Here is a 24,346-nt window from a genome sequence, read left to right as displayed (position 1 = left end):
ATGTAGACCATTGCAAATCTCTACATGTATGGCAGCCATTCCATTCCATTCATACTTTTATTTGGAATTTGGGAGAAATGTTTCAGTAGTTTATAGTTTAAAAAATTTAATTTTACCTAAACACATACCTATAAACTGATAATTTTGCAGTGGTTTCTTATTTTTTTCCAGAGCTGTATATTCAATCTCAATATAAGAAGATTAACTCTGTCTATTAGTAAGAGTGATTTATCATGACAAGGAACATCAACACTCCATATGAGTTGTATTATTAACACATTCCATATCTCTGTTTACTTTGAACTGTTGTTTAAATATTTACAGTATTTTTAATCTTATTGTTATCTTTAGAACTCTCTTGACCAAAGATCTGTTTTTTGCTGATGAAATTCTTCAGAGGTGCTTGGTGCAAATCCGAGAACTCTGTGAGGCAGCCAGCGACAGTAAAGCCAGAAGTGGATGTGGGAACAGAGCCATTGTATTGATAAAGGCAGGCTGCACAGTATTTCTTAACATGTAATTATTTGAAGAGTACACTGGGGTGTAATAGTGGAGGGGAGTAAACTAATAATACATCCAGTTCTTAGTAACTTTCTGGTATCAGTTGTACTCACAGTCAAGCCGGATCTGTCAATAACACATTTTATACATAGTCTTGTAGCCTGAGAAAACATGATCCATCCATCCTAAAATACAATTCGCACACTTCAAAGAAAAGCAATTAAACGTGTGTAACATCTTAAATGAATGTATCCTCAATTCAGAGTAAAATATGGTTGTAAACATGCAACAGGTATTCTAACCTTGTAAAAAAGGCATAAATAGATATTCATGTAATATGTGCATAATTTAGATATGCATTTCAGTGTTGCTTTTTTTTTTTTAGGTGAATAAGTCTTGTACGTATTCACTACAGAGCTTTTGTGAGGCACAAGCTCAACAGTGTAAATATGCATTTGGCCAGCTTGAAAGCCTTCATGGTGAAATCGGTGAGGTGATCAGCTCCTACTTCTTAAAGGTAACCTGTGCTTTTTTCCATCTGACTCTGAATCTGCTTCTGATGGTCAATTAGGATGAGGGATACTTGCTGGTACCTTATTAAGTATAGCGAAATCAGCCGATATACATTCTGCATTTTTCAATAAATCCCATATAAAAACGGTTACATACATTTATCCTTGAATTCCAGCTTGTCTGAATTACTTGGTTGTTGCGTTCAGTTAATTGATGAGATTTTATTCTGGTCTTTGTGAAGTTTAGTTTATATCTATTGCAGAATTCTATGACTCATTTAAAATGCAGTCTCTTCACAGCAAAATTTATATGAGAAAACTAGTAAAAAAAAAAAAAAGTGTCACATGTATTACAAAATATGAAAAGCAACAATGTTAACAATCCAACAACCCCATATGTAATCAAGACTCTGGCAGCCTAATCTGAACATAAGGTGAAAAAGTAGTGCCTTTTCCTCCTGTACGAGTTATTTTTTTTCTGTAAAAAAAATAGTTTATATAATCTGATTTATTTTTGTTGTCACAGATCCTAGTATTGCTTTTTCCGACTATGTTGTGTTCTAATTATTTCAGCAAAATTTTCCTCTTGAATGTGAGGAAATTAGGATTTTGAAGTATATCTTTCTCACATGGGCTTCAGTGCACAAGGCTTAACCAATGGGCATTAAAGCTTTGTGATGCTATTTTGTTTCTCCACCACAGTTTCACATAATCAGCAATTTGAAGTCTTTTAAGAAGCTTTTTTGCTATATTGCTATAAGCAGCACTGGGATGTAGGTCACAGTCAATTAGACTCTCTCTCAGTCCTGCATATTTTCTTTCTGGTAACACCTGTTATGATCAATGCTGATGATCCAGTTTTAAGACTGAATCTTTTACAATTTATAGAAAGGGAAAAAAACTGACCTGCTTGACTTGTTGTTTAACATTTTTGCATTTAATGTATACAGCATTTTAATGTTTGATATTGTTATTGCGGAAGGTGGCAGAAAAGGAGGGTGCCCAGAGGCTGTTTTCACCTGTGTCTAAGCACTCAGTGGACAAACCCTTGTATGCAGAGGTAGCAGAGTGGCGTCATATCGTACCCAGATTTAGCAGGTTCCTGAAACTTGTGGATAAGATCTTCGAGGAGATGCTTTGCCGCCTAGTGAAATTGGCAGTCTGCCATCTCCGGGAGTTTCTTGATGCCTCTTACAAAAGTGAAGTGGCAAGTGATAAAATAGTCAAAGTGCCATGGTAAGAATTAAATGTAAATTTTGTGGAATAATACACAATTAATCTGGGTGCATTCAGGCTTCATATTAAATAGTTTTCTTAGTTCGCAATTCATTACATTTAAATTAATTACATCAGTCATTACATCAATAAATTCAGTGTGTTTATTTTTTCAGTTCATTACATTTAAATGAATTGCATCAATACATTCAGTGTATTTTTTTTAAATTCATTACATTTAGAATCATTAGATCAATACATTCAGTGTGTTTATTCTTTTGTTATGATAAATGACAAAATAAGTTAAACTGTATTGGTGTGCATTTCTATTTTCTGATTTGGGTATTCATGCATTGTAAGATTGTATTTGAATTTTGAAATAATTCATACAAATGACACATTTGCTGGCTAGATCAGTATTTGAATTATTCTATTTCCATTGCTGACAGGGAAACAGAAGTGTTGGATGCAAACCATGAATATGAGCATTATGGCCACACATTACAAGGTTCATTGAATGCACACACTGTGGTTGACTGCAGTGGAAGCCATAGTCCTGACCAATTGTATTTGAATCCAGTTGATAAGGTAATTATTAATGTTGCTAACTTTTAGGTGTTTTACGTAGTGTGCATTGGCCATTAGAATCCCGTTCATAGATTTCAATGACAAAAACATAACATAATGAATTAGTATTTATTTACCAAGGCCTCATGCAAAACATCTTAACTTTCAGTCAATCCCAGATCAAAAACAAAGTGTTTTATGGCATGATTACAGTGAGGGAAAAAAAGTATTTGATCCCCTGCTGATTTTGTATATTTGCCCACTGACAGAAATGATCAGTCTATAATTTTAATGGTAGGTGTATTTTAACAGTGAGAGACAGAATAACAACAACAAAATCCAGAAAAACGCATTTCAAAAAAGTTATACATTGATTTGCATGTTAATGAGGGAAATAAGTATTTGATCCCCTATCAATCAGCAACATTTCTGGCACCCAGGTGTCTTTTATACAGGTAACGAGCTGAGATTAGGAGCACTCTCTTAAAGGGAGTGCTCCTAATCTCCCCTTGCTACCTGTGAAAATGACACCTGTCCACAGAAGCAATCAATCAATCAGATTCCAAACTCTCCACCATGGCCAAGACCAAAGAGCTGTCCAAGGATGTCAGGGACAAGATTGTAGACCTACACAAGGCTGGAATGGGCTACAAGACCATCGCCAAGCAGCTTGGTGAGAAGGTGACAACAGAAACCCAAAATAACTGTCAGTCTCCCTCGGTCTGGGGCTCCATGCAAGATCTCACCTTGTGGAGTTTCAATGATCATGAGAACGGTGAGGAATCAGCCCAGAACTACATGGGAGGATCTTGTTAATGATCTCAAGGCAGCTGGGACCATAGTCACCAAGAAAACAATTGGTAAAACACTACGCTGTGAAGGACTGAAATCCTGCAGCGCCCGCAAGGTCCCCCTACTCAAGAAAGCACATGTACAGGCCCGTCTGAAGTTTGCCAGTGAACATCTGAATGATTCAGAGGAGAACTGGGTGTCAGATGAGACAAAAATCGAGCTCTTTGGCATCAACTCAACTCGCCGTGTTTGGAGGAGGAGGAATGACCCCAAGAACACCATCCCCACCGTCAAACATGGAGGTGGAAACATTATGCTTTGGGGGTGTTTTTCTGCTAAGTGGCAGGACAACTGCACCGCATCAAAGGGACGATGGACGGGGCCATGTACCATCAAATCTTGGGTGAGAACCTCCTTCCCTCAGTCAGGGCATTGAAAATGGGTCGTGGATGGGTATTCCAGCATGACAATGACCCAAAACACACAGCCAAGGCAACAAAGGAGTGGCTCAAGAAGAAGCACATTAAGGTCCTGGAGTGGCCTAGCCAGTCTCCAGACCTTAATTCCATAGAAAATCTGTGGAGGGAGCTGAAGGTTCGAGTTGCCAAACGTCAGCCTCGAAACCTTAATGACTTGGAGAGGATCTGCAAAGAGGAGTGGGACAAAATCCCTCCTGAGATGTGTGCAAACCTGGTGGCCAACTACAAGAAACGTCTGACCTCTGTGATTGCCAACAAGGGTTTTGCCACCAAGTACTAAGTCGAAGGGGTCAAATACTTATTTCCCTCATTAACATGCAAATCAATTTATAACTTTTTTGAAATGCGTTTTTCTGGATTTTTTTGTTGTTATTCTATCTCTCACTGTTAAAATACACCTACCATTACAATTATAGACTGATCATTTCTTTGTCAGTGGGCAAACGTACAAAATCAGCAGGGGATCAAATACTTTTTTCCCTCACTGTATAAGAGGTAGATGGAGGAATCTGGTATCAAACAAGAAAAGCCATCAAGCTTCATTCTAAACCTAAATCCTTACCATCAAAACCAATTGAATTCAAACCCAACTTTAGAAAGTTGGATAAATGGACTTCTTCTCAGAACTTTTCTTTTTGTATTGACAGCTATTAATAGTTTGTACTTTCTGTATTGTGCAACTTCTTGACTTTCATGCTTGTGTGATCTGCAGGTCTTGGCAGATATAAAGAGAATGAAGGAGCTTGAACAAGTAGCTGAGGCTGTCTTTGAAGTCAGTGTTGTGCTCACTGTTGTCAATGAGACTCCGGCCCTCACAGACAACCACAGTGAGAAAGTCTCATCTAATGACATGACTGGTGTTGATGTGGAAGAGGTGCTGAAAACTGACAGTAAGCCCTGTGGGATATAATCAATCATGGTGTTAAAAGAGGAAATAGACACAAAGATAGATGTGTTTTTCTCTTTAATGCTCTTTATGATGAGAAAGATTAGTAAGCTTTAGTTGTTTTCCTTTTGTTCATTAACTTGGAGTAAGCTATCATCAGACTGAGAAGGACATGATTTGAAAAAGTAATTTATTTGAATTCCAATCAGATTTATTTTCTTTAGCACAAAAAACATTAAAAACCTTAGTCTTTGAACATGTTTAGATTTTTCATATTGACTGTTTCTTCAAGTTTGTATCCGAAACATTATTTAAGTATATAGGCAAATGATTAATAATAAGTCAGCTGCTACTCTGCATAAATACTTTTTAAATAAATAATTCCATTGTTAACAGCTTGCTTTTATATTTTTAAAGTGCAGGTCCATGTTCCCTAAATTACTGAAAACTATGTTCTACCAATGTTGCATACTGTTCTATGGGAGGACTAGACTTTGATTCCAGGCTAATAATGTATATTTTATACCTTCTGAAATAGAAATTAAATGTGTTCTCCCATCTCAAGAACCCTTCAAAGAAATGGAGCATGAGAAAGAGGTAGAGGAGGAGGAAAATGCCATGCCAAGGTATTTGCTTTGGATGATGATGATGATGTTTGACATTTATTTGAATTACTCTTTTGATGGAGGTTTAAACCGAAGGACAACCCCCCCCCCCCCCCCCCCAATAAGTATCTGGCATCATTCGCACATTCCCAGCATTCAATGCTTTGCATCCCTCTACCACCCCAAACACCACCTTTGGAGCAGGTCCTTGGCTCAATCCACCTAGTTGGGGATGGGGGTTCCAATGGCTTTGTCGTCATGGCCAGGTCATCATTCCCTTTGTCAAGTGAGTCTAGGTCACAATAAACCCCATTTACCTTCTGCCAAATATGTCTATTAGGGTTGCCCAAACTACTGAATTACAGTACTGGTTCAGTACTGGTTTAACTGTTACACAGCACTGTAGAAATGCAACTCATATCACTCATACAATATTTACAGTGATGGAAAAAAGTATTTGATCCCTTGCTGATTTTGTACGTTTGCCCACTGACAAAGAAATGATCAGTCTATAATTTTAATGGTAGGTGTATTTTAACAGTGAGAGACAGAATAACAACAAAAAAATCCAGAAAAACGTATTTCAAAAAAGTTATAAATTGATTTGCATGTTAATGAGTGAAATAAGTATTTCTCTTTGGTCATTGAAACTCCACTAGGTGAGATCTTGCATGGAGCCCCAGACCGAGGGAGACTGACAGTTATTTTGTGTTTCTTCCATTTACGAATAATCGCACCAACTGTTGTCACCTTCTCACCAAGCTGCTTGGCGATGGTCTTGTAGCCCATTCCAGCCTTGTGTAGGTCTACAATCTTGTCCCTGACATCCTTGGACAGCTCTTTGGTCTTGGCCATGGTGGAGAGTTTGGAATCTGATTGATTGATTGCTTCTGTGGACAGGTGTCTTTTATACAGGTAACGAGCGGAGATTAGGAGCACTCCCTTTAAGAGAGTGCTCCTAATCTCAGCTCGTTACCTGTATAAAAGACACCTGGGAGCCAGAAATCTTGCTGATTGATAGGGGATCAAATACTTATTTCCCTCATTAACATGCAAATCAATGTATAACTTTTTTGAAATGCGTTTTTCTGGATTTTTGTTGTTGTTATTCTGTCTCTCACTGTTAAAATAAACCTACCATTAAAATTATAGACTGATCATTTCTTTGTCAGTGGGCAAACATACAAAATCAGCAGGGGATCAAATACTTTTTCCCCAAACTGTATTATTCTCTGATTAACTGTATGTGGCTATACCTACTGACAAAAATACCAAGATAAGGTAAACAAATACATTTTATTCTTAAAGACAAGGAGAGCAACCAGACTTATTGCAGGTTTGAAGGGAATGTCCTACTCGGAGGAAACTATGTGGGGACTTGATTTAAGTCTTCAAAATCATGAAAGGCATGGACCACATCAAACCAGAGGAGCTTTTCCAGATCAGCAGGGGGACACACACCTGGGGACACAAATGGAAATTGGGCTTCAAGGCGTTCAAGACAAAAAACAGGAGACACTTCTTCACACAGAGAGTCATCACAATCTGAACAAACTCCCCAGCGATGTGGCTGAAGCTGAAAATTTGGGAACATTTAAAAATAGACTGGATAGTATCCTTGGCTCACTTAGCTATAAATGGACACCAAACGAGCACGAAGGGTTGAATTACCTCCTCTCCATTGTAAACTTTCTTATGTTCTTATATTCTTATTACTTAGTACAATACTGAAACAACTCGGCAATAATACACACTTTTTAAATGTAACCACATTCTTTCTCTTTTTGTGTTTTCACCTCCTTTTTCAGCTCTCATACAAAACCGTGTGCAATTATGTCTATTCAACCCTCCCTTGAGGACTTTTCTCTACAAATACAACAGGTGTTAAATGGATTTGAACAAACAATTGGTAAGAATCCTCAAATAGTCGGCTGTATTTCTTGTTCATCCTGCTGCATATTAAAATATTTTGTAAGAAGCAAATGGCTGGTAAGTGTTAGTCATTAATATAGAGGTACAATTTTAATTTCCCCAAATTAATATCATATTGTAGAAACTGATTCCTGACAAGGTTAACATTTCCCTTTGTGGGATTTGCAATTCCTGATTCAGACAGACTGCCAGCCTTCAGTCAGGCCCCGCAGCTGTCAGTGTTCGTCTCTCCACCTCTCTGTGACTGGAAGATCTCCGTGGACAAGGAGCGAGACCTGGAGAGGCAGCAGACTCTGAGACAGTGGCCAGAGCTAGAGCTGTTGCTAGGAATGGATTCCAGCTATCAGTCAAATGTAATTATACTCTACAATAACATGTACAGTTTCATAATTAGACTTGAAGTGAGTTGAAATATAGAGTGCATGTGTGTGAGTTATAAATATGAAGAGGGTTAATGGTTCTTTGATAGCAATATATTTGATTTTGCAAACTCTTCTTAGAGTCTCAGGAAGAGGAAGACGACTAGGACTCCAGATGATTTATTTAGCAGTTGCCTTAATAAAGAAAGTTGCTTTCTAATTTACTGTTTACATTTCAAAAGAACTTAGTCAATTTCTGATTCTTATAAATGGCGTAGACACACTACTAGTAATTTGTAGAATTACTACTTATCTTTTGACGGTAATGACCAATCCAATCTGGTGTTGCTGAAAATCACAGTCACTGTTGCTTATACATGGGGCCCCCAATTTCATCATGTGTTTAGATTGCAGATATCCTGTGGAGAATTGACAACGGAATGAAAGCAACTGAAGTTTACTGCCAGCGGTTTCAGAAGTATTGCAGCATGGTAGATGAAGCAATGCTGATTGATATAGACACTTTCTTGGCAGAACAGAAATGGACCCCCCAGAATCTGAGGTCCATTTTGTTCAGACACATGGAGCATGTAGAGCAGATGAAAATGATGGAGACTAGAAAGCGGGTTCATATGATGATGGTAGTGAGCCTCCAGTACCAGGAAGATTGTTTGCTGTACCCAGAGGCTTTGGTGTCCACCATTCACTCTGCATTGCCAACCATCGCCAAGATGAGAAATCTGGAATTGTTGGAGGTACTGTACTTCTCTGCATTTGCTGAGGCAACTCACTGTAAATGCTACTACAGGATATACTCTATTTGCCTAGAGTATAAAAGAAAAGTAATTGCACAATGATGACTTTCTACCTCAACATATTCCAAATTTGACACACCTGGCAGTCACAGATTTTAAATAATGCTTGATAGCAGATCCACATGATATAGAAGGAAGAATCTTTTAATAAAAAGCAATCATCAAGAATTGTAATCGCCAATTGGCAGGTGGATCAAGTTTTAATTTGGTCCATTTACTTGGGAAGAAATGTAAATTGTTCTCTGTACTCTTCTGAGTTTGCAGTGATTGGCAGAGGATTCATATCTTGAAGGCTGACAGTCAAGAAATTATGAAGCCTGAATTAATCTACAGTCTAGAATCTACATATGATTTTATAATGATTTCAGTGCATGTGTAAGACTAAATTGTTCAAACGTAAACTACTTTACCGGAGACAGAGTACTTTCCTCTAGAAAATTAGGATATAATATCATATTAGTTGTATTACACTAATAGAAAACTTCACAGAATATGAACCCTCTTCCTACTTTGAAAATAATTGAATAGGATAGCCCCAGATTTTAAATTAAAATGTGTAGTGGTTACATTGAATTTGTACTGCTGTGTAATTGTAGATTCTACATTACAAATATAACATTTTAAAAATATGTAAATGAGCAATGACTAAAATCAGACTAAATGGACTGAGGTGTTAACATTTTACTATATACTGCACTGTATGAAAGGCAGGTTAAAATATAGTCCATGAAGTAGAAATTACCTGTAGCCTGTACATGAATTTAGTATTTGTTATACTTCCACTGAAGTCAGTCATAACTTAAATCTATGTCTCAATGCATATATTTTCTTTAATAAGGAGCATTTACAATTATTATTATTCTGCTCTGTCTACATCACTGTAACTCTTCCACACTCCAGAAGGACAGTGCGAAAGGCAGCATCATTTATGGAAATGAGTTTACCAAACCACTATGAATTAATGCTGGGGAGCAAGCTGTGGGTTGACATTGTCTACTTTTCCATTACAATCCATTACCAGACCCATACCAAATTACAGAGCTGTAAACAGCTGCTATTCAGCATCACACTTTATCAGCCTGCTAACACTGAGCATTACACACAGCTCAGAATGCTTCATGAACATCAGCAGTTACATTCAGCTGTTTAAGGTCAGACTGTACAAAAAGAGAGTTGAATGCATACACATTTGGTTTAATTAGTTTAAAGTTGTATACAAAAAAAAATCACCTTGAAAAGGAGTTCACTTTGAAAAGGACCTTGTTCATGTTTATACTCTTGTACTATACCTGATAATTTCTGGAGAATTGACATTTCATAATACATAAAAATGTGCAAGATAATTTCTAAATTAATGAAACTCTGTAGTACAACATTTAGCTCTTCGATTATCTTGGTTCAGAAGAAACAGTTAAGTTAATTGTTAATGCTTAATTAACATATTTTGTAATGAGGTGCTTAATTTGCTTCACCCTGTGCAACTTCGGAAATCGCAAACAAACTATTTTCTACACTGCTGGTAATAAAAAAAAAAAAACTCATAGATGTAGTCTTGAAATCTGTTACAGTTGGCCATAGTGTTATCATCATAAAAGTGAAAATTGCTGTATTTAAGTTGAAGTTATATACGCCTGTTACTTGCATAATTAATGTTGAAGCCTGGTACTGAAATGCTTAGCCATCAGTTTTGCTCATATTTTCTATTCATTTTATTGTGTTGCATTTAAGTGTATATACAGTACTGTGCAAAGGTTTTAGGCAGGTGTGAAATGCAAAGTGAGTGAACAGAAGAAAAATCTGCCTTCAGATCAACATCAGTTCTTCTAGGTACACTTGCACAAAGTCAGAGATTTTGTAGGCATATAGTCAGGTGTATGATTAAACAATTATATCAAACAGGTGCTAATGATCATCAATTCAGTATGTAGGTTGAAACACAATCATTAACTGGAACAGAAACAGCTGTGTAGGAGGAATAAACCTGGGTGAGGAACAGCCAAACTCAGCTAACAAGGTGAGGTTGCTGAAGACAGTTTACTGTCAAAAGTCATACACCATGGCAAGACTGAGCACAGCAACAAGACACAAGGTAGTTATACTGCATCAGCAAGGTCTCTCCCAGGCAGAAATTTCAAGACACACAGGGGTTTCCAGATGTGCTGTCCAAGCTCTTTTGAAGAAGCACAAGGAAACGGGCAACGTTTAGGACCATAGACGCAGTGGTCGGCCAACTGCAGCAGATGAAAGACACATCATGCTTACTTCCCTTCGCAATCGCAAGATGTCCAGCAGTGCCATCAGCTAAGAATTGGCAGAAAACAGTGGGACTCTGGTACACCCATCTACTGTCTGGAGAAGTCTAGTCAGAAGTGGCCTTCATAGAAGACTTGCCGCCAAATAGCCATACCTCCGACGTGGCAATAAGGCCAAGTGACTCAACTATGCACGAAAATACAGGAACTGGGGTGCAGAAAAATGGCAGCAGGTACTCTGGACTGATGAGTCAAAATGTGAAATATTTGGCTGTAGCAGAAGGCAGTTTTTCGCCGAAGGGCTGGAGAGCGGTACACGAATGAGTGTCTGCAGGCAACAGTGAAGCATGGTGGAGGTTCCTTGCAAGTTTGGGGCTGCATTTCTGCATGTGGAGTTGGGGATTTGGTCAGAATGAATGGTCTCCTCAATGCTGAGACGTACAGGCAGATACTTATCCATCATGTAATACCATCAGGGAGGCATCTGATTGGCCCCAAATGTATTCTGCAGCATGACAACGACCCCAAACATACAGCGACAGTCATTAACTATCTTCAGCATTAAGAAGAACAAGGAGTCCTGGAAGTGATGGTATGGCCCCCGCAGAGCCCTGATCTCAACATCATAGAGTCTGTCTGGGATTACATGAAGAGAGAGAAGCAACTGAGGCTGCCTTAATCCACAGAAGAACTGTGGTTAGTTCTCCAAGATGTTTGAACCTACCTGCCGAGTTCCTTCAAAAACTGTGTGTAAGTGTACGTAGAAGAATTGATGCTGTTTTGAAGGCAAAGGGTGGTGACACCAAATATGGATTTGATTTAGATTTGTCTTCTGTTCGCTCACTTTGCATTTAGTTAATTGATAAATATAATCTATTAACATGTCTATTTTTGAAAGCATTCTTAATTTACAACACTTTTTTAACACCTGCCTAAAACTTTTGCACAGTAGTGTATACAGCTCTGGAAACAATCAAGAGACCACTCCAAGTTCAGAAGTCAATGTTAAGTGGTCTCTTAATTATTTCCCGACCTGTATATAATGACAAAATGACTGTAGTGGTAGCTTGGGTAACCAATCTCGGTTACCTCAAACCAAATAATGTTAAACTCTAAACTGTCAAACTCAAACAAAAGAAAACCATCTTGAACTCTTATACTGCTATACACACCACCACCAACACAAACAATGATACTTTGAACAATACTTTTTTGTTCTTCTCAGGTTATTGGAGGAGCTCTGAAAAAGCTGGATAAGGACATTGAAACAGTGGAAGAGTTTGTTGATTACATCACCTTCCTTGGCCGGATTACTTTGGAAATGCCTTTTCTGGAAAGGCAGTATGATGTCCTTATGCAGATGCATACCATTGCAATGGATTACAGCATCCCCATTGCTCCAGAGGAACTGGCCTTGTACCAGACCCTCGTCACCAGCTTCCAGCATCTCAAATTCACTCTTGTCTTCTGTGAGACAAGGAGAGATGACAACATCCTCAGGTTTAGTGTTGACCTGGGTAATCGCCTAAACCAACTCCAGTATGACCTTGTGCATGTAAAGACTAAGGTAAGCTTAACTGTTTATTTTAATTGTGTTTATTTTTAATAAGTTCTGTATTGGCTGTGACATCAATCCACTAAGTGTAAAACTACAAAAACGTCAAAATCTACTCAAATGAGGTACCGATACATAGGATATCCATACATAGTGTGTTGACTCACAAACATATCAAACATGTTAGGTCTACAAGCATTTTGATTGGATACTACACATAAACAAAATGTGAACTTTGTGACCACAATATCTTCAGAATATTTGGATAATTTAATAATATAACCATTTATATTTTCTCAGGTAAAAAATCCAGTCCTCTTCTCCTCTGAAACTATTCCAAAGGTTGCCAAAGAAATCATCCAGTCCTTGACAGAGGAAGTTGCAATTCTTTCTAGGAGAGCCCACAGTTATGCCTGTTACAGAGACCTCTTGGGACATTCTGTGTCGGCAAAGAAATCATTACTAGCTCCTGTAGAGAGAAGGCAGGCAAATGATGCGAGCGCTGCTGCAGTGCAAGCAGAGCTGTCAGATATTGACAGAGACTTGAGTTTACGAAATCTTTTGTGGGAAATGCAGGATGAGTGGGAGAAACTGTACAGTCAGTGGAAGGATACAACCTTTGACCATCTCAACGTGGATGGACTTCAGAAAGATGTGAACCGCTTCACACAGACGATCTACATGTTAGAGAAAGGTACATTTCTCAACAAATACAAATGGGAATACAAATAAATGATTTCTCAGAACATGATGTATTTTATTAGTACCACACTCAAAGAGGTTATTTCCTGTTGTTGTGTGCGATTAATGCTTCCCACATTATTTATTGTCTGGGTATCATTTTAATTTTCAGTAATCAATTTGTCATTATTATTATTATAATTTTTGTCATTTAGCTGACGCTCTTATCCAGGGCGACTTACATTTGTACCCATTTATACAGCTTTATTTTACTGGAGCAATCTAAGTGAAGCACCTTGCTCAAGGGTACAGCAGCACTGCTTTACCATGAGTCCAGAGCCCTAACCACTACTCCACACTGCTGCTGTGCTCATTAAAAAAAAAGGGCTTAATTATATATTTTTCTTTTCTTGTGAAGGATTACCTGAAAATGATATTGTTCCACACCTTAAGCAGAGAGTGATGGATTTTAAACTTTGCCTGCCTATAATTGTGGCTCTCAGGAACCCCTATCTTTGTCCAAGGCACTGGGAAGACATTGAGTATAAACTGGGAAGATCCTTTATCAAGGAAAAGAACTTCACACTGGGAAACCTTCTGGATTTAAAGGTAAGGGCTGGATCTGTACATAAATTGTAAAATATAGTAAAAAATAAAAGACAAGGGTGCTGATGTGACATCCACAGTTTTGTTTTAGCAGTATGAAGTCATTTTAAAATGTTATCTAAATCCTACTGTTACCAAGACAAAACCAAGGCCTCATATAATGCATTGAAAATATTTCTCCATTCCCCTGAAATTGTCTTCATGGCCAAAATTCTGGTCTCTGAGAGAAATGCACAAACAAACATGCCTGCACCACCATTTCAGGGTCTGTCCTTTATTGTGCAGGTGTTCCAGTACAAAAGTGTGATCGCAGACATCTCCAGCACAGCCACAAATGAGGCCACACTGGAAGCAATTTTAAACAAGGTCATCGACTTGTGGAAAAGCACAGATTTCCAACTGGTCGACCACCAGACAGACACCTCGGTTGTCAGGATTATAGCCTCTGCTGCAGAGATTATGACACAGCTAGAGGAGAGTCAGGCCACCATGGCGACCATCAGGTCATCACGTTATGCTGAACCAATTAAGGTGTGTAAATGCTCAAGAGAAGCATGTGTTAATGATGCTGCAGTTATATATAGTTCATCCTACTGTCACTGTGCTGTAGTCCCCAGTGGGGTCTCATCACGCACAGCTCTATTGGTAGGAAACAGAATCACAGCTGTCAGCATTTGAGCTGTACCATTTGGGAAGCAAGTCTACATTGCTAAGTGTACACTGTCTAAATCAGCTTTTAGTTACACCTCATCAAGGGTTTAAGTAAAGCTATTTGGATGATGTTTCCTGGAGATTGTCACTGACTGAGATTGCCAGAGATTTATTTACAATTGGTGAACAGTTTCCATAATTTAATCCCGCTTTGCAGATTCATTAACACACAACTTTTTTCAGCTATTCTTGAATAGCAACTTAGTTTGCCTCAGTCAGTGTCATTTTTTAGTTTGTTTGCATTTCTTGTCCTGACACAATATATCAGCCTGTGGACAAGGAATGCATTTCTGTCAGTCCTTTTTTCTGTTGAAAAGCAGTTTGTTTTTGTTTTTAATGCCCCACATCATATCTTACAGCACCAGATAGAAGGTTGGGGCCGCAAGCTAAATCATTTTTCTCACACTTTGGAGGAATGGATGATGTGTCAGAAAAGGTGGCTTTTCCTTGAACCCATTTTCTCTGCTGGAGATATCCAAAGGTACGTTGACCATTCTGAGGTCGTTTACATTGAATAATTAATAAAATCGTAAAAAAGCAGCAAGCATTCCTTTTAAGCATTGCTTTTAACTTATGAAGGGCACATACTACAGTGAGGGGAAAAAAGTATTTGATCCCCTGCTGATTTTGTACGTTTGCCCACTGACAAAGAAATGATCAGTCTATAATTTTAATGCTAGGTGTATGTTTACAGTGAGAGACAGAATAACAACAACAAAATCCAGAAAAACGCATTTCAAAAAAGTTATACGTTGATTTGCATGTTAATGAGGGAAATAAGTATTTGATCCCCTATCAATCAGCAAGATTTCTGGCTCCCAGGTGTCTTTTATACAGGTAACGAGCTGAGATTAGGAGCACTCTCTTAAAGGGAGTGCTCCTAATCTCCGCTCGTTACCTGTATAAAAGACACCTGTCCACCGAAGCAATCAATCAATCAGATTCCAAACTCTCCACCATGGCCAAGACCAAAGAGCTGTCCAAGGATGTCAGGGACAAGATTGTAGACCTACACAAGGCTGGAATGGGCTACAAGACCATCGCCAAGCAGCTTGGTGAGAAGGTGACAACAGCTGGTGCGATTATTCGTAAATGGAAGAAACACAAAATAACTGTCAGTCTCCCTCGGTCTGGGGCTCCATGCAAGATCTCACCTCGTGGAGTTTCAGTGATCATGAGAACGGTGAGGAATCAGCCCAGAACTACACAGGAGGATCTTGTTAATGATCTCAAGGCAGCTGGGACCATAGTCACCAAGAAAACAATTGGTAACACACTACGCCGTGAAGGACTGAAATCCTGCAGTGCCCACAAGGTCCCCCTGGTCAAGAAAGCACATGTACAGGCCCGTCTGAAGTTTGCCAACATCTGAATGATTCAGAGGAGAACTGGGTGAAAGTGTTGTGGTCAGATGAGACCAAAATCGAGCTCTTTGGCATCAACTTAACTCGCCGTGTTTGGAGGAGGAGGAATGACCCCAAGAACACCATCCCCACCGTCAAAAACATGGAGGTGGAAACATTATGCTTTGGGGGTGTTTTTCTGCTAAGGGGACAGGACAACTGCACCGCATCAAAGGGACATGTACGGTCAAACCTTGGGTGAGAACCTCCTTCCCTCAGCCAGGGCATTGAAAATGGGTCGTGGATGGGTATTCCAGCATGACAAAGACCCAAAACATACAGCCAAGGCAACAAAGGAGTGGCTCAAGAAGAAGCACATTAAGGTCCTGGAGTGGCCTAGCCAGTCTCCAGACCTTAATCCCATAGAAAATCTGTGGAGGGAGCTGAAGGTTCGAGTTGCCAAACGTCAGCCTCGCAACCTTAATGACTTGGAGAGGATCTGCAAAGAGGAGTGGGACAAAATCCCTCCTGAGATGTGTGCAAACCTGGTGGCCAACTACAAGAAACGTCTGACCTCTGTGATTGCCAACAAGGGTTTTGCCACCAAGTACTAAGTCGAAGGGGTCAAATACTTATTTCCCTCATTAACATGCAAATCAATTTATAACTTTTTTGAAATGCGTTTTTCTGGATTTTTTTGTTGTTATTCTGTCTCTCACTGTTAAAATACACCTACCATTAAAATTATAGACTGATCATTTCTTTGTCAGTGGGCAAATGTACAAAATCAGCAGGGGATACTTTTTTCCCTCACTGTATATATGTTTTATCAATTTGTCATTCCTCCTATTCGCCCTGGATAAGGGCGTCTGCCAAGAAATAAAAATAATAATAATAATATTTTTATGGTACAAATCGCAAAGTCAGGGATTTATAATTTGAGGGTTTTTTTTTTTAAACTGAACCTGGAAGCCACCTGAAAACATGTTTAAACAAAACTAATTCTCAATGTATAGGACTAAGTACAGATCAGCAAGTTGTCAGTTCTAATACAGACACTCTTTTGGGATGTCATATGTGTAAGAGAACTCAAGCCCCTGAGGTGGACTTCTGTTTGTTGTGCCCTACTCCCCCATTTATATTTTTCCTGAAATTGCTTGCCATCTGTGCCTCCATCTGAGAATGAAATCTGCCACAAGCATATGTTAGGGAATATGGTAATCTGTAAATAGCATTTATGTTATGACCATATGTGATGATAAGTTGCCTGTGGTACTCTCTGTATCTAAATTGTCCTCCTTCATTTAACTATTTTATTATTACAAAATTGAACTATACTTCACGTTCCCAGTGACTTACAATTATAGTGACACAATATGAGGTTTTGATGTACAATTGAGCCCTCTTCCATAAGACCTTAACAGATACAATACTCTCATACTCAAAATACACACTGATGGATAACCTTTTCGTTTCTTCATTTAATTGCCCATAACATGCTGAGTGAATTCAAGGGCCAAATAGCTCACAGTTTCCACAGGGAAAATCAGGTCCCTAATGATCACATCCTATTCACTTTTTAATTTTAATTAGCTTTTCATTAATTATTTACTATTTAAAATAATACATGTAAATAAGTATAATGAAGGTGTAAGCTGTTTTTTTTTTTTAAATAAGGCTACAGCATGTATATGTATGTTCATTAATATTTGTTTATGAAGAAATTGGGGATGTCTTTTTTGTGTTTTTTAGTTTTCTAAAAGGAATGTCAAATTTAAAATTGGTCTCAGAGAAAATATTGAATTCATGGACCATGGTTTTGTGCCTAGCAATGCAGTGGATTTTAATGTTACGTAGATCATGCCTTTATTTTTAAATGTATCTAGACCGAATCAGGATTCAAAATTTAACAAATATAATTTCATACACACACAGTGTAATTAACATTTTTGTTTAAACTGAATAATTCTCAGAATAACATTGTTTGAAGGGGGAAAATACTTTCAGCTACAATTGTATACCATAGTCCAGCCATCTGATTTAACATTTCCCTCTTTCTCAAAGCAACAAACAAACACCTTTATTGCTTGGTATTACCTTCACCCTTTATCTCACACAAAATTAGGTAATGTTTGAGGAGAGGATTGCTGTCCTGTTAAGCCCTTCAGCAGCTCATTAATCTCCAGCTGACATTAATATATATTACACAGGCAGCTACCAGCAGAGGCAAAGCTGTTTTCACAAGTGGATAAGACCTGGAAGGAGATCATGCAGAAAACGGAGGAGAACCCAAATGCCTTAAAAATCGCCACTGCTCCTGGAGTTTTGGAAATTCTGCAAGCTAGCAATGGACACTTAGAGACAATACAGAAATGTCTGGAGGTGACCTTTCCCCCCTGTTTATGTGGAACTTAATGTCTTAATTAGATTTTTGGTATCAGTGTTATCATTTGTAAAGTGTATTGGGAATTGTATAGCAGAGATTGTAACTGTTTCCTTAATCATATTATCCAAGACTTTTCAGGAATTGTGTTGGCTATAGTCTTGCTCTCCATCATCATTGCCAGTCTATTCAAGCTTGGTAAAGACTGGTTTTACAGTACTTGGAAACACTCAATCCGAGCTAAACAATTAGTGCCAGAAAACAAATCCTTAGGCCAGAATTGATATGTCATCTGGGTGATTGTTGGCTTCTTCACATCATCGAATGTTTACCAGAGATCAGATATTTCTAAAATGACAATTCCAGATAGCATCACATTCCTCTTGATAGCACATTAGATGCTGAGAGAAGAAATTAAATGTGGATTTTCTTATTTTTGATCCTCAGTATTTTGAACACTGTGTTCATTCCTGTTTCTGGACTATAAGTATAAACAGTTCTTGGGTATTTAAGTAATTCCCCCATGTAGAAGCTGGGCAAACAGCCGTAGGCTGTCAGATTGGATGTTTGAACACAGCATAGGAAGATTTACAGGGCTCCTCAGGGATAATCAGAATAATGCTTTACTTCTTCATAAGAGTAATGCTCAATTTAATGATGAAAATTACCATCTTAATGGGGAAACAAATGTATCTTGTTAAATTTATAAATATGAATGTAAACAATTTTACTCAACATTTTAGCATGGTCTCTCTACAAGTTAACTTAATAATTTAACACACATATTGTAGGAACATATCTTTCATGTATGCTTTAATTACTTTAAGCAATGTTTGTTATTAACAATATGGTTTATGGCATTGACATCAAAAGTATGAACACCTCATTTAAAACAATCCAAATGTCATTTATTGATTAATTTAGTTTAATTGTTAATTGTTTTTGTGCTGGTGTCATAAAGTGATTGTATAGCCGCAATCCTAAAATATATAAAATGTAAAGAAACCATGTTATTTTTTCAGGACTATCTTGAGATGAAGAGGATGGTTTTCCCAAGGTTCTACTTTCTTAGCAATGAAGACCTTTTGGATATTTTATCACAGAGCAAAGATCCAAACTCTATACAGGTAACTTGTCATTTTATCAAAATATCATTCAAAATGATTGGTTTTGAAAGTCTGTATACATTTCCCTAAAATGTATCAGTATTTTGAGGAAACAAGCTGTAATAAGTTTTCTATTCAGTTCTTCAAAACAGAGAAATGTAACCACCAATACCATGTATCATATTGTACTGTATCAATATTACAATTCTATGCATAAAACATGGATACGAACTTGCATAGATCCTACAATATAAATATGGGATTCAATACATTGTTTAATATAATCCAAATGTGTTTGTTTTCTTCCAGCTGCACTTGGCAAAATGCTTTGACAATATCCGATCTCTGGACATTCAAGAGCAAGCTAAGGTTCACCCAGTAGTGGCATCGTTAAGATCTGCAGAATTTGAAACTATTCACTTACTAAAGTAAGATTTAATATAAGGGCATGCATTTAATTGCATGATCTATAGGACTTTGGTTATTTAGCCGTGCAATAAGCCATCACTAATCAGAATATGATGCAGCATTTCACCAGAATATACTTTTAAACCCTTGGGTCCACTCTGTCAGAGGCATGTCTGATTTCAAATGAACACACAGTCTTCAGATATATAAGAACAGGAAGGCAATCAATAATTTACTAATGCCTATTAAGTTCATATCAGTCTAACAGGGGATTATACTAAACAGAGACTAATAAATGCTGTGTGCTTCTAAAGCGATCATCGAGGGAGATAAAGTGACAATGTCAAGTAACTTAGGTATAATATATATGAAAACGTGCTGGTAGGATGTAGCTTTACATCCTTTTATTTTCCAAATTCTCCTACATCAAGATCTGGGGATTTAAAGGGCCACCAGGTTGACAGCAGTGTCATTGAAAAATGTACAGAAACCTCCACAGTAGTATGCGCTGCTTCAGGCTATCCTGATACATCACAGCATTTGGAGCATTTTTTCTATGAAGGCAAGACTAGTTTCTTAAGTTTTGAAAGAACCTGAAATAATTATTTATCTGTCTCCCAGCTCCACTGTGGAGACAGGGTACATTTCTTTGAACTCTCTTTTTAAATTGCATTTTGATCCTCTCAGGCTGAAATTATTAGTTTAATCATAGAACAGTTCTCTGTGGAAAAGTATATTCTTTCCTGCGGATATATGCTCAGGCTTTGTCATCTTAGCTCTGGCATGAAGTTTTGCCCATCAACCAAAAGGGGTATTAATTTAAATATCTGAGTGTTCAGTGTAGTTAGCTTTAACGGTTTTCCTTAGAATGTTGCTGATTTTCCACAATGTCAGCTTTCTGGCAGTTTCCTGAACACTTTATACTTTACTTTGCTCAAGATCAATCGTAACTTTGAGTGCATCCAAGTGAATACATCAGTGTAATTCAGTTTAAACTATATTTTCATACATTTTTAGGTTTTAAATTAAATCCTTCCCTGTTATTTAATGTTTTTTCAAGTATTCTGAAAATTGTTTTGCCTTCCAGGACTGTTCAAGTTCGTGGGCCTGTGGAGCAGTGGTTGGGAAACATGGAAACTGCAATGTTTAACACAATGAAAAGGTCATAGTTTTGCATATTACTGCTTAATTAATGGCCTACCAAGTAAAAATATAAATTACCATTTGGTATAATTCCATTAATTCCTGCTGTAGCTACAGTGTATATATAAAGACACTTAATTTAAGAATAAGTATATCCATATTTGACAAGAAAACAATGAAACCACACATGGTCGTCGTGGTATCACTGGTAGCTTTATGCAAGAGAGAAATTTAAAAGTTGCCAGTCCTCTCCTCAGCCTATTCCTGGCACAGAATCTGTATGAGGGAGTCTTACAGGGCAGGCATTTCTTCCATCCTTCATTGCCTTGGGTAACATGTTCATAGCTGTACATGGTGTCCCATATATTTTACAATGTACAATTAACAGTAAAACAAAATCTCATTGTAGGCATTTGAAGTTAGGCATGATGGACTGGAACCCATTGGAGTTTAAAAAGTGGGTACTGTCTCACCCCGGACAAGTTGTGCTTACTGTGGTAAGTGCAAAAGCAAAAGAAAACCAGATAAAATCTACTGTCATATGTTTTCATAGTCACCTGCACAAACACAGAAACGTTTTCCAAAATAGGTAAAGTTTAAGGTATTTTTTGGACGATGTGCATGTAGCATTTTAACAGTAAAGTCGTCATTTTGTGGTGGTTAGCTAGAAATAAATGCTTGGTCTAAGAATTACACAGGCTAATCACCTGTTCAACAGAAAACACATTGGTTCTTTGATGACAATATCCTTGGGTATTAGAGATATGTATTTAAATGTGCATAGTATCCTCATTGAAACCAGACTGAAAAGCACAGTGTTCGATGGAAGAAGGAAAAGAAAGGCACAAAATGATGAACATAAGATAGAAAAAAGGAAGCTTGAAATATTAAGGCATTCCCTCTGGGCTTCAAATTGGGGATTCTCTTCCCTTATGATGCACAGCAGAAATAGGACTGATGGCCACTTCATACACATTAACTTCATACACGTTAATGAGAACAATCTGAACTGTGATATGTAAAGTAGACACTTCAGTGTTTATTGAATTTCCATTTTAATTCACAGACTCAGATCATGTTTTACAAGGAATGTGGGCATTCCTTTAGTGGCACAGATCAGAACGTGATTCTGAATGGTGTCTTTCAAGACCTTGTCCATCACCTTGAAGAGCTGGCTGACCTGACATCAGAGCCACTCCCTCCACATCAGCAAGCCACAGTGGGGGCACTACTGACCATCCTTGTCCACTGCAGAGATGTGCTGACTCACCTCTTTCAACAGAAAGTCTGTAAGGCTGATGATTTTGAGTGGACAAGGTATTTGAATTCTGTCCTTCCCTGCTTGTGCAGTTACCAACTCTTTAACATGTTCTTCTTATTTTGTAAATATTACATAATTACAAACAATTATGTTTTTTCTAACTAATCAATGTTGATTTTTCTCCTTTTTTCGTTTGAGGTTGAATTCCAACATTGAATTACTCCAAAGTTTAATTAGACTTATTTTTCATGAGAGAGATGCTTATTTTTAAATCCCAGAAAAAAGTAATTCAAGGCTTACAAGTATTTTTCAACTGAATATTAGAGGGAAAAAGTAAAGTTATTTGCAAATACACCCACACAGTTCTTTGCACACATTATATAACCTAATGAGGCATCACCAGACGTTTCATCAATAAATAAGGTCCAGTTGGATCATAATTTGTATTAAGAATGTTCTTCTCTCTGTCCCCAGGCAGCTGCATTATGAGTGGAATGAGCACAATTCAATGTGCTATGTAGTCCAGGCAAACGCTTCCTTCATGTATGGGTATGAGTATTTGGGATGTTCCCACCGGCTGGTCATCACACCCCTCACTGACCGCTGCTGGCTGACCCTCACTGGGGCCCTCAGCCTACATTTGGGAGGAGCACCTAGTGGTCCTGCAGGAACAGGCAAAACCGAAACGGTTAAAGACCTGGCTAAGGTACATTCTCTATGTGGTAAAGGATTGAAAAAGGAAATCTGCTGCCTGTTTACAGAAGGAGCAATTGTTCTCCTCAAAATTACAGACCCATCAGTTTAACATGTGTTTATCATGTGCCATGTGTAAACGATGAAGGGCATGATTCTCAGTGGTATTTGTTAGGAACAGTCCAATGGCAAGGTACAGTTTTGATCCATTTAGGTCAGGTAATCCAAGACAAGAGCTATTCAAAGGTCTGTGAAACAATCTTAGATTAGAATGTAATATTATCATCCTGTAGTCTCAGTATTGTATTGTGTAAAAGATCATGAAATTGTTAACGGAGTGTTGAGTTTTCTTCCCACTGTAGTTAGTCTAATTAGGGTGAAACTGTTGTTTATCCTGAAAGACACATTTGTAACAGTGGCTAAAACTGATCATTGTCCTCTCTAGACCACTGTTGTGGGGCTCTATAATTGTGTCTCCAGGTGTTTCTGAAATCAATTCTTCTTTTGTTCTTGTTTGGTTTTGACCAGCAAATTGTAGCTCCACATAGACCTTAGGAGTAAAAGAAAATGTAAGCTTTAAAAAGCATACTTCTAATCACTCTAACCCTTACCTGACTGAAAGACACAAATTAGACATTCAACAAATACAAATCATGAAAGGATATCACACGTTTTAACATTTTGTTTCATACATGTTTATATTTGATAAATATAGTCTGCCAAAGTATCACCTTTTAATCTGAATTTACATTGTGAAGAACATTCAACATCTTGGGCCTCATTCACTAAACGGTGGTAAATGTCCAGTATTACCACATGGAAATAATAATAAGTGAGAACGCTATGCCGTTTTCTATTTGCAGGCTCTTGGGAAATTCTGTGTGGTCTTCAACTGCTCTGAAGGCTTAGACTACAAGGTAATATCATAATGTACTGTACAACGGTCTTTTACAGATTCCTGCTCCCTTTTGCCCTAATGCATGCTTAACTATGTGGAATAAACTATACTTCTGATAAAAGCAAATCGTGCTACTTTAAAAAAGGTGTAAATGCACTTAAGTTCAGTGTTAAGAATTAAAAATGTTTCTGGTTTTAGTTTATCATGACTGTCCACTGCCTAAGCATATTGAGAAAATGAAATAACATGGTTCCAAATGTCTTCAAGGATATAAGCAATTTATCATGTTTATGGTGGATTTAAAGTATTTAATGTTAAACTAGACCTGGACCACTAAAATTTGGCTTTTACCTAAATTTGACATGCAGTTATTTTATTATACTTATTAGACTTCTTAAGTCTACCACAGATATGGATTTGTATTGCTATTTTTTATAATCCAGAAATTTGTTTTATCAGATGATGGGGAAACTATTCTCTGGCATGGTGCAGTCTGGAGCCTGGTGCTGCTTTGATGAATTTAACCGTATCGATGTGGAGGTTTTATCTGTAATTGCATCACAGCTTCAAGCTATCAAGGTTGCAAAAGATACTCAGACTATGAGGTATGTGTACATATTTCTACTAATTAAAAATTATATAT

General features: G+C 37.7%; 1 protein-coding gene across 1 annotated transcript in view; it reads left to right on the top strand.

The window, feature by feature from the left end:
* The window catches only part of LOC136759096 (dynein axonemal heavy chain 6), a 95,329-nt gene that overhangs the window by 12,001 nt on the left and 58,982 nt on the right, over positions 1 to 24,346 (top strand). Inside the window, exons 10-32 of the mRNA XM_066713932.1 lie at positions 352 to 502; positions 887 to 1,018; positions 1,996 to 2,249; positions 2,678 to 2,816; positions 4,779 to 4,956; positions 5,491 to 5,578; positions 7,366 to 7,466; positions 7,670 to 7,842; positions 8,256 to 8,603; positions 12,141 to 12,482; positions 12,771 to 13,164; positions 13,570 to 13,760; positions 14,043 to 14,288; positions 14,828 to 14,949; positions 18,022 to 18,193; positions 19,217 to 19,321; positions 19,610 to 19,728; positions 20,796 to 20,870; positions 21,261 to 21,348; positions 21,918 to 22,168; positions 22,587 to 22,818; positions 23,669 to 23,722; positions 24,163 to 24,308. Coding sequence (XP_066570029.1) covers positions 352 to 502; positions 887 to 1,018; positions 1,996 to 2,249; positions 2,678 to 2,816; positions 4,779 to 4,956; positions 5,491 to 5,578; positions 7,366 to 7,466; positions 7,670 to 7,842; positions 8,256 to 8,603; positions 12,141 to 12,482; positions 12,771 to 13,164; positions 13,570 to 13,760; positions 14,043 to 14,288; positions 14,828 to 14,949; positions 18,022 to 18,193; positions 19,217 to 19,321; positions 19,610 to 19,728; positions 20,796 to 20,870; positions 21,261 to 21,348; positions 21,918 to 22,168; positions 22,587 to 22,818; positions 23,669 to 23,722; positions 24,163 to 24,308 — 4,101 coding nt within the window. The remainder of the gene's footprint in view (positions 1 to 351; positions 503 to 886; positions 1,019 to 1,995; positions 2,250 to 2,677; positions 2,817 to 4,778; positions 4,957 to 5,490; positions 5,579 to 7,365; positions 7,467 to 7,669; positions 7,843 to 8,255; positions 8,604 to 12,140; positions 12,483 to 12,770; positions 13,165 to 13,569; positions 13,761 to 14,042; positions 14,289 to 14,827; positions 14,950 to 18,021; positions 18,194 to 19,216; positions 19,322 to 19,609; positions 19,729 to 20,795; positions 20,871 to 21,260; positions 21,349 to 21,917; positions 22,169 to 22,586; positions 22,819 to 23,668; positions 23,723 to 24,162; positions 24,309 to 24,346) is intronic.

This window comes from Amia ocellicauda, chromosome 1, assembly GCF_036373705.1.
Source record: "Amia ocellicauda isolate fAmiCal2 chromosome 1, fAmiCal2.hap1, whole genome shotgun sequence".
In the NCBI taxonomy this organism is placed as follows: domain Eukaryota; kingdom Metazoa; phylum Chordata; class Actinopteri; order Amiiformes; family Amiidae; genus Amia; species Amia ocellicauda.
The sequence above is the reverse complement of the archived record's forward strand: the minus strand, read 5'-3'. Positions and strand labels throughout refer to the sequence as shown.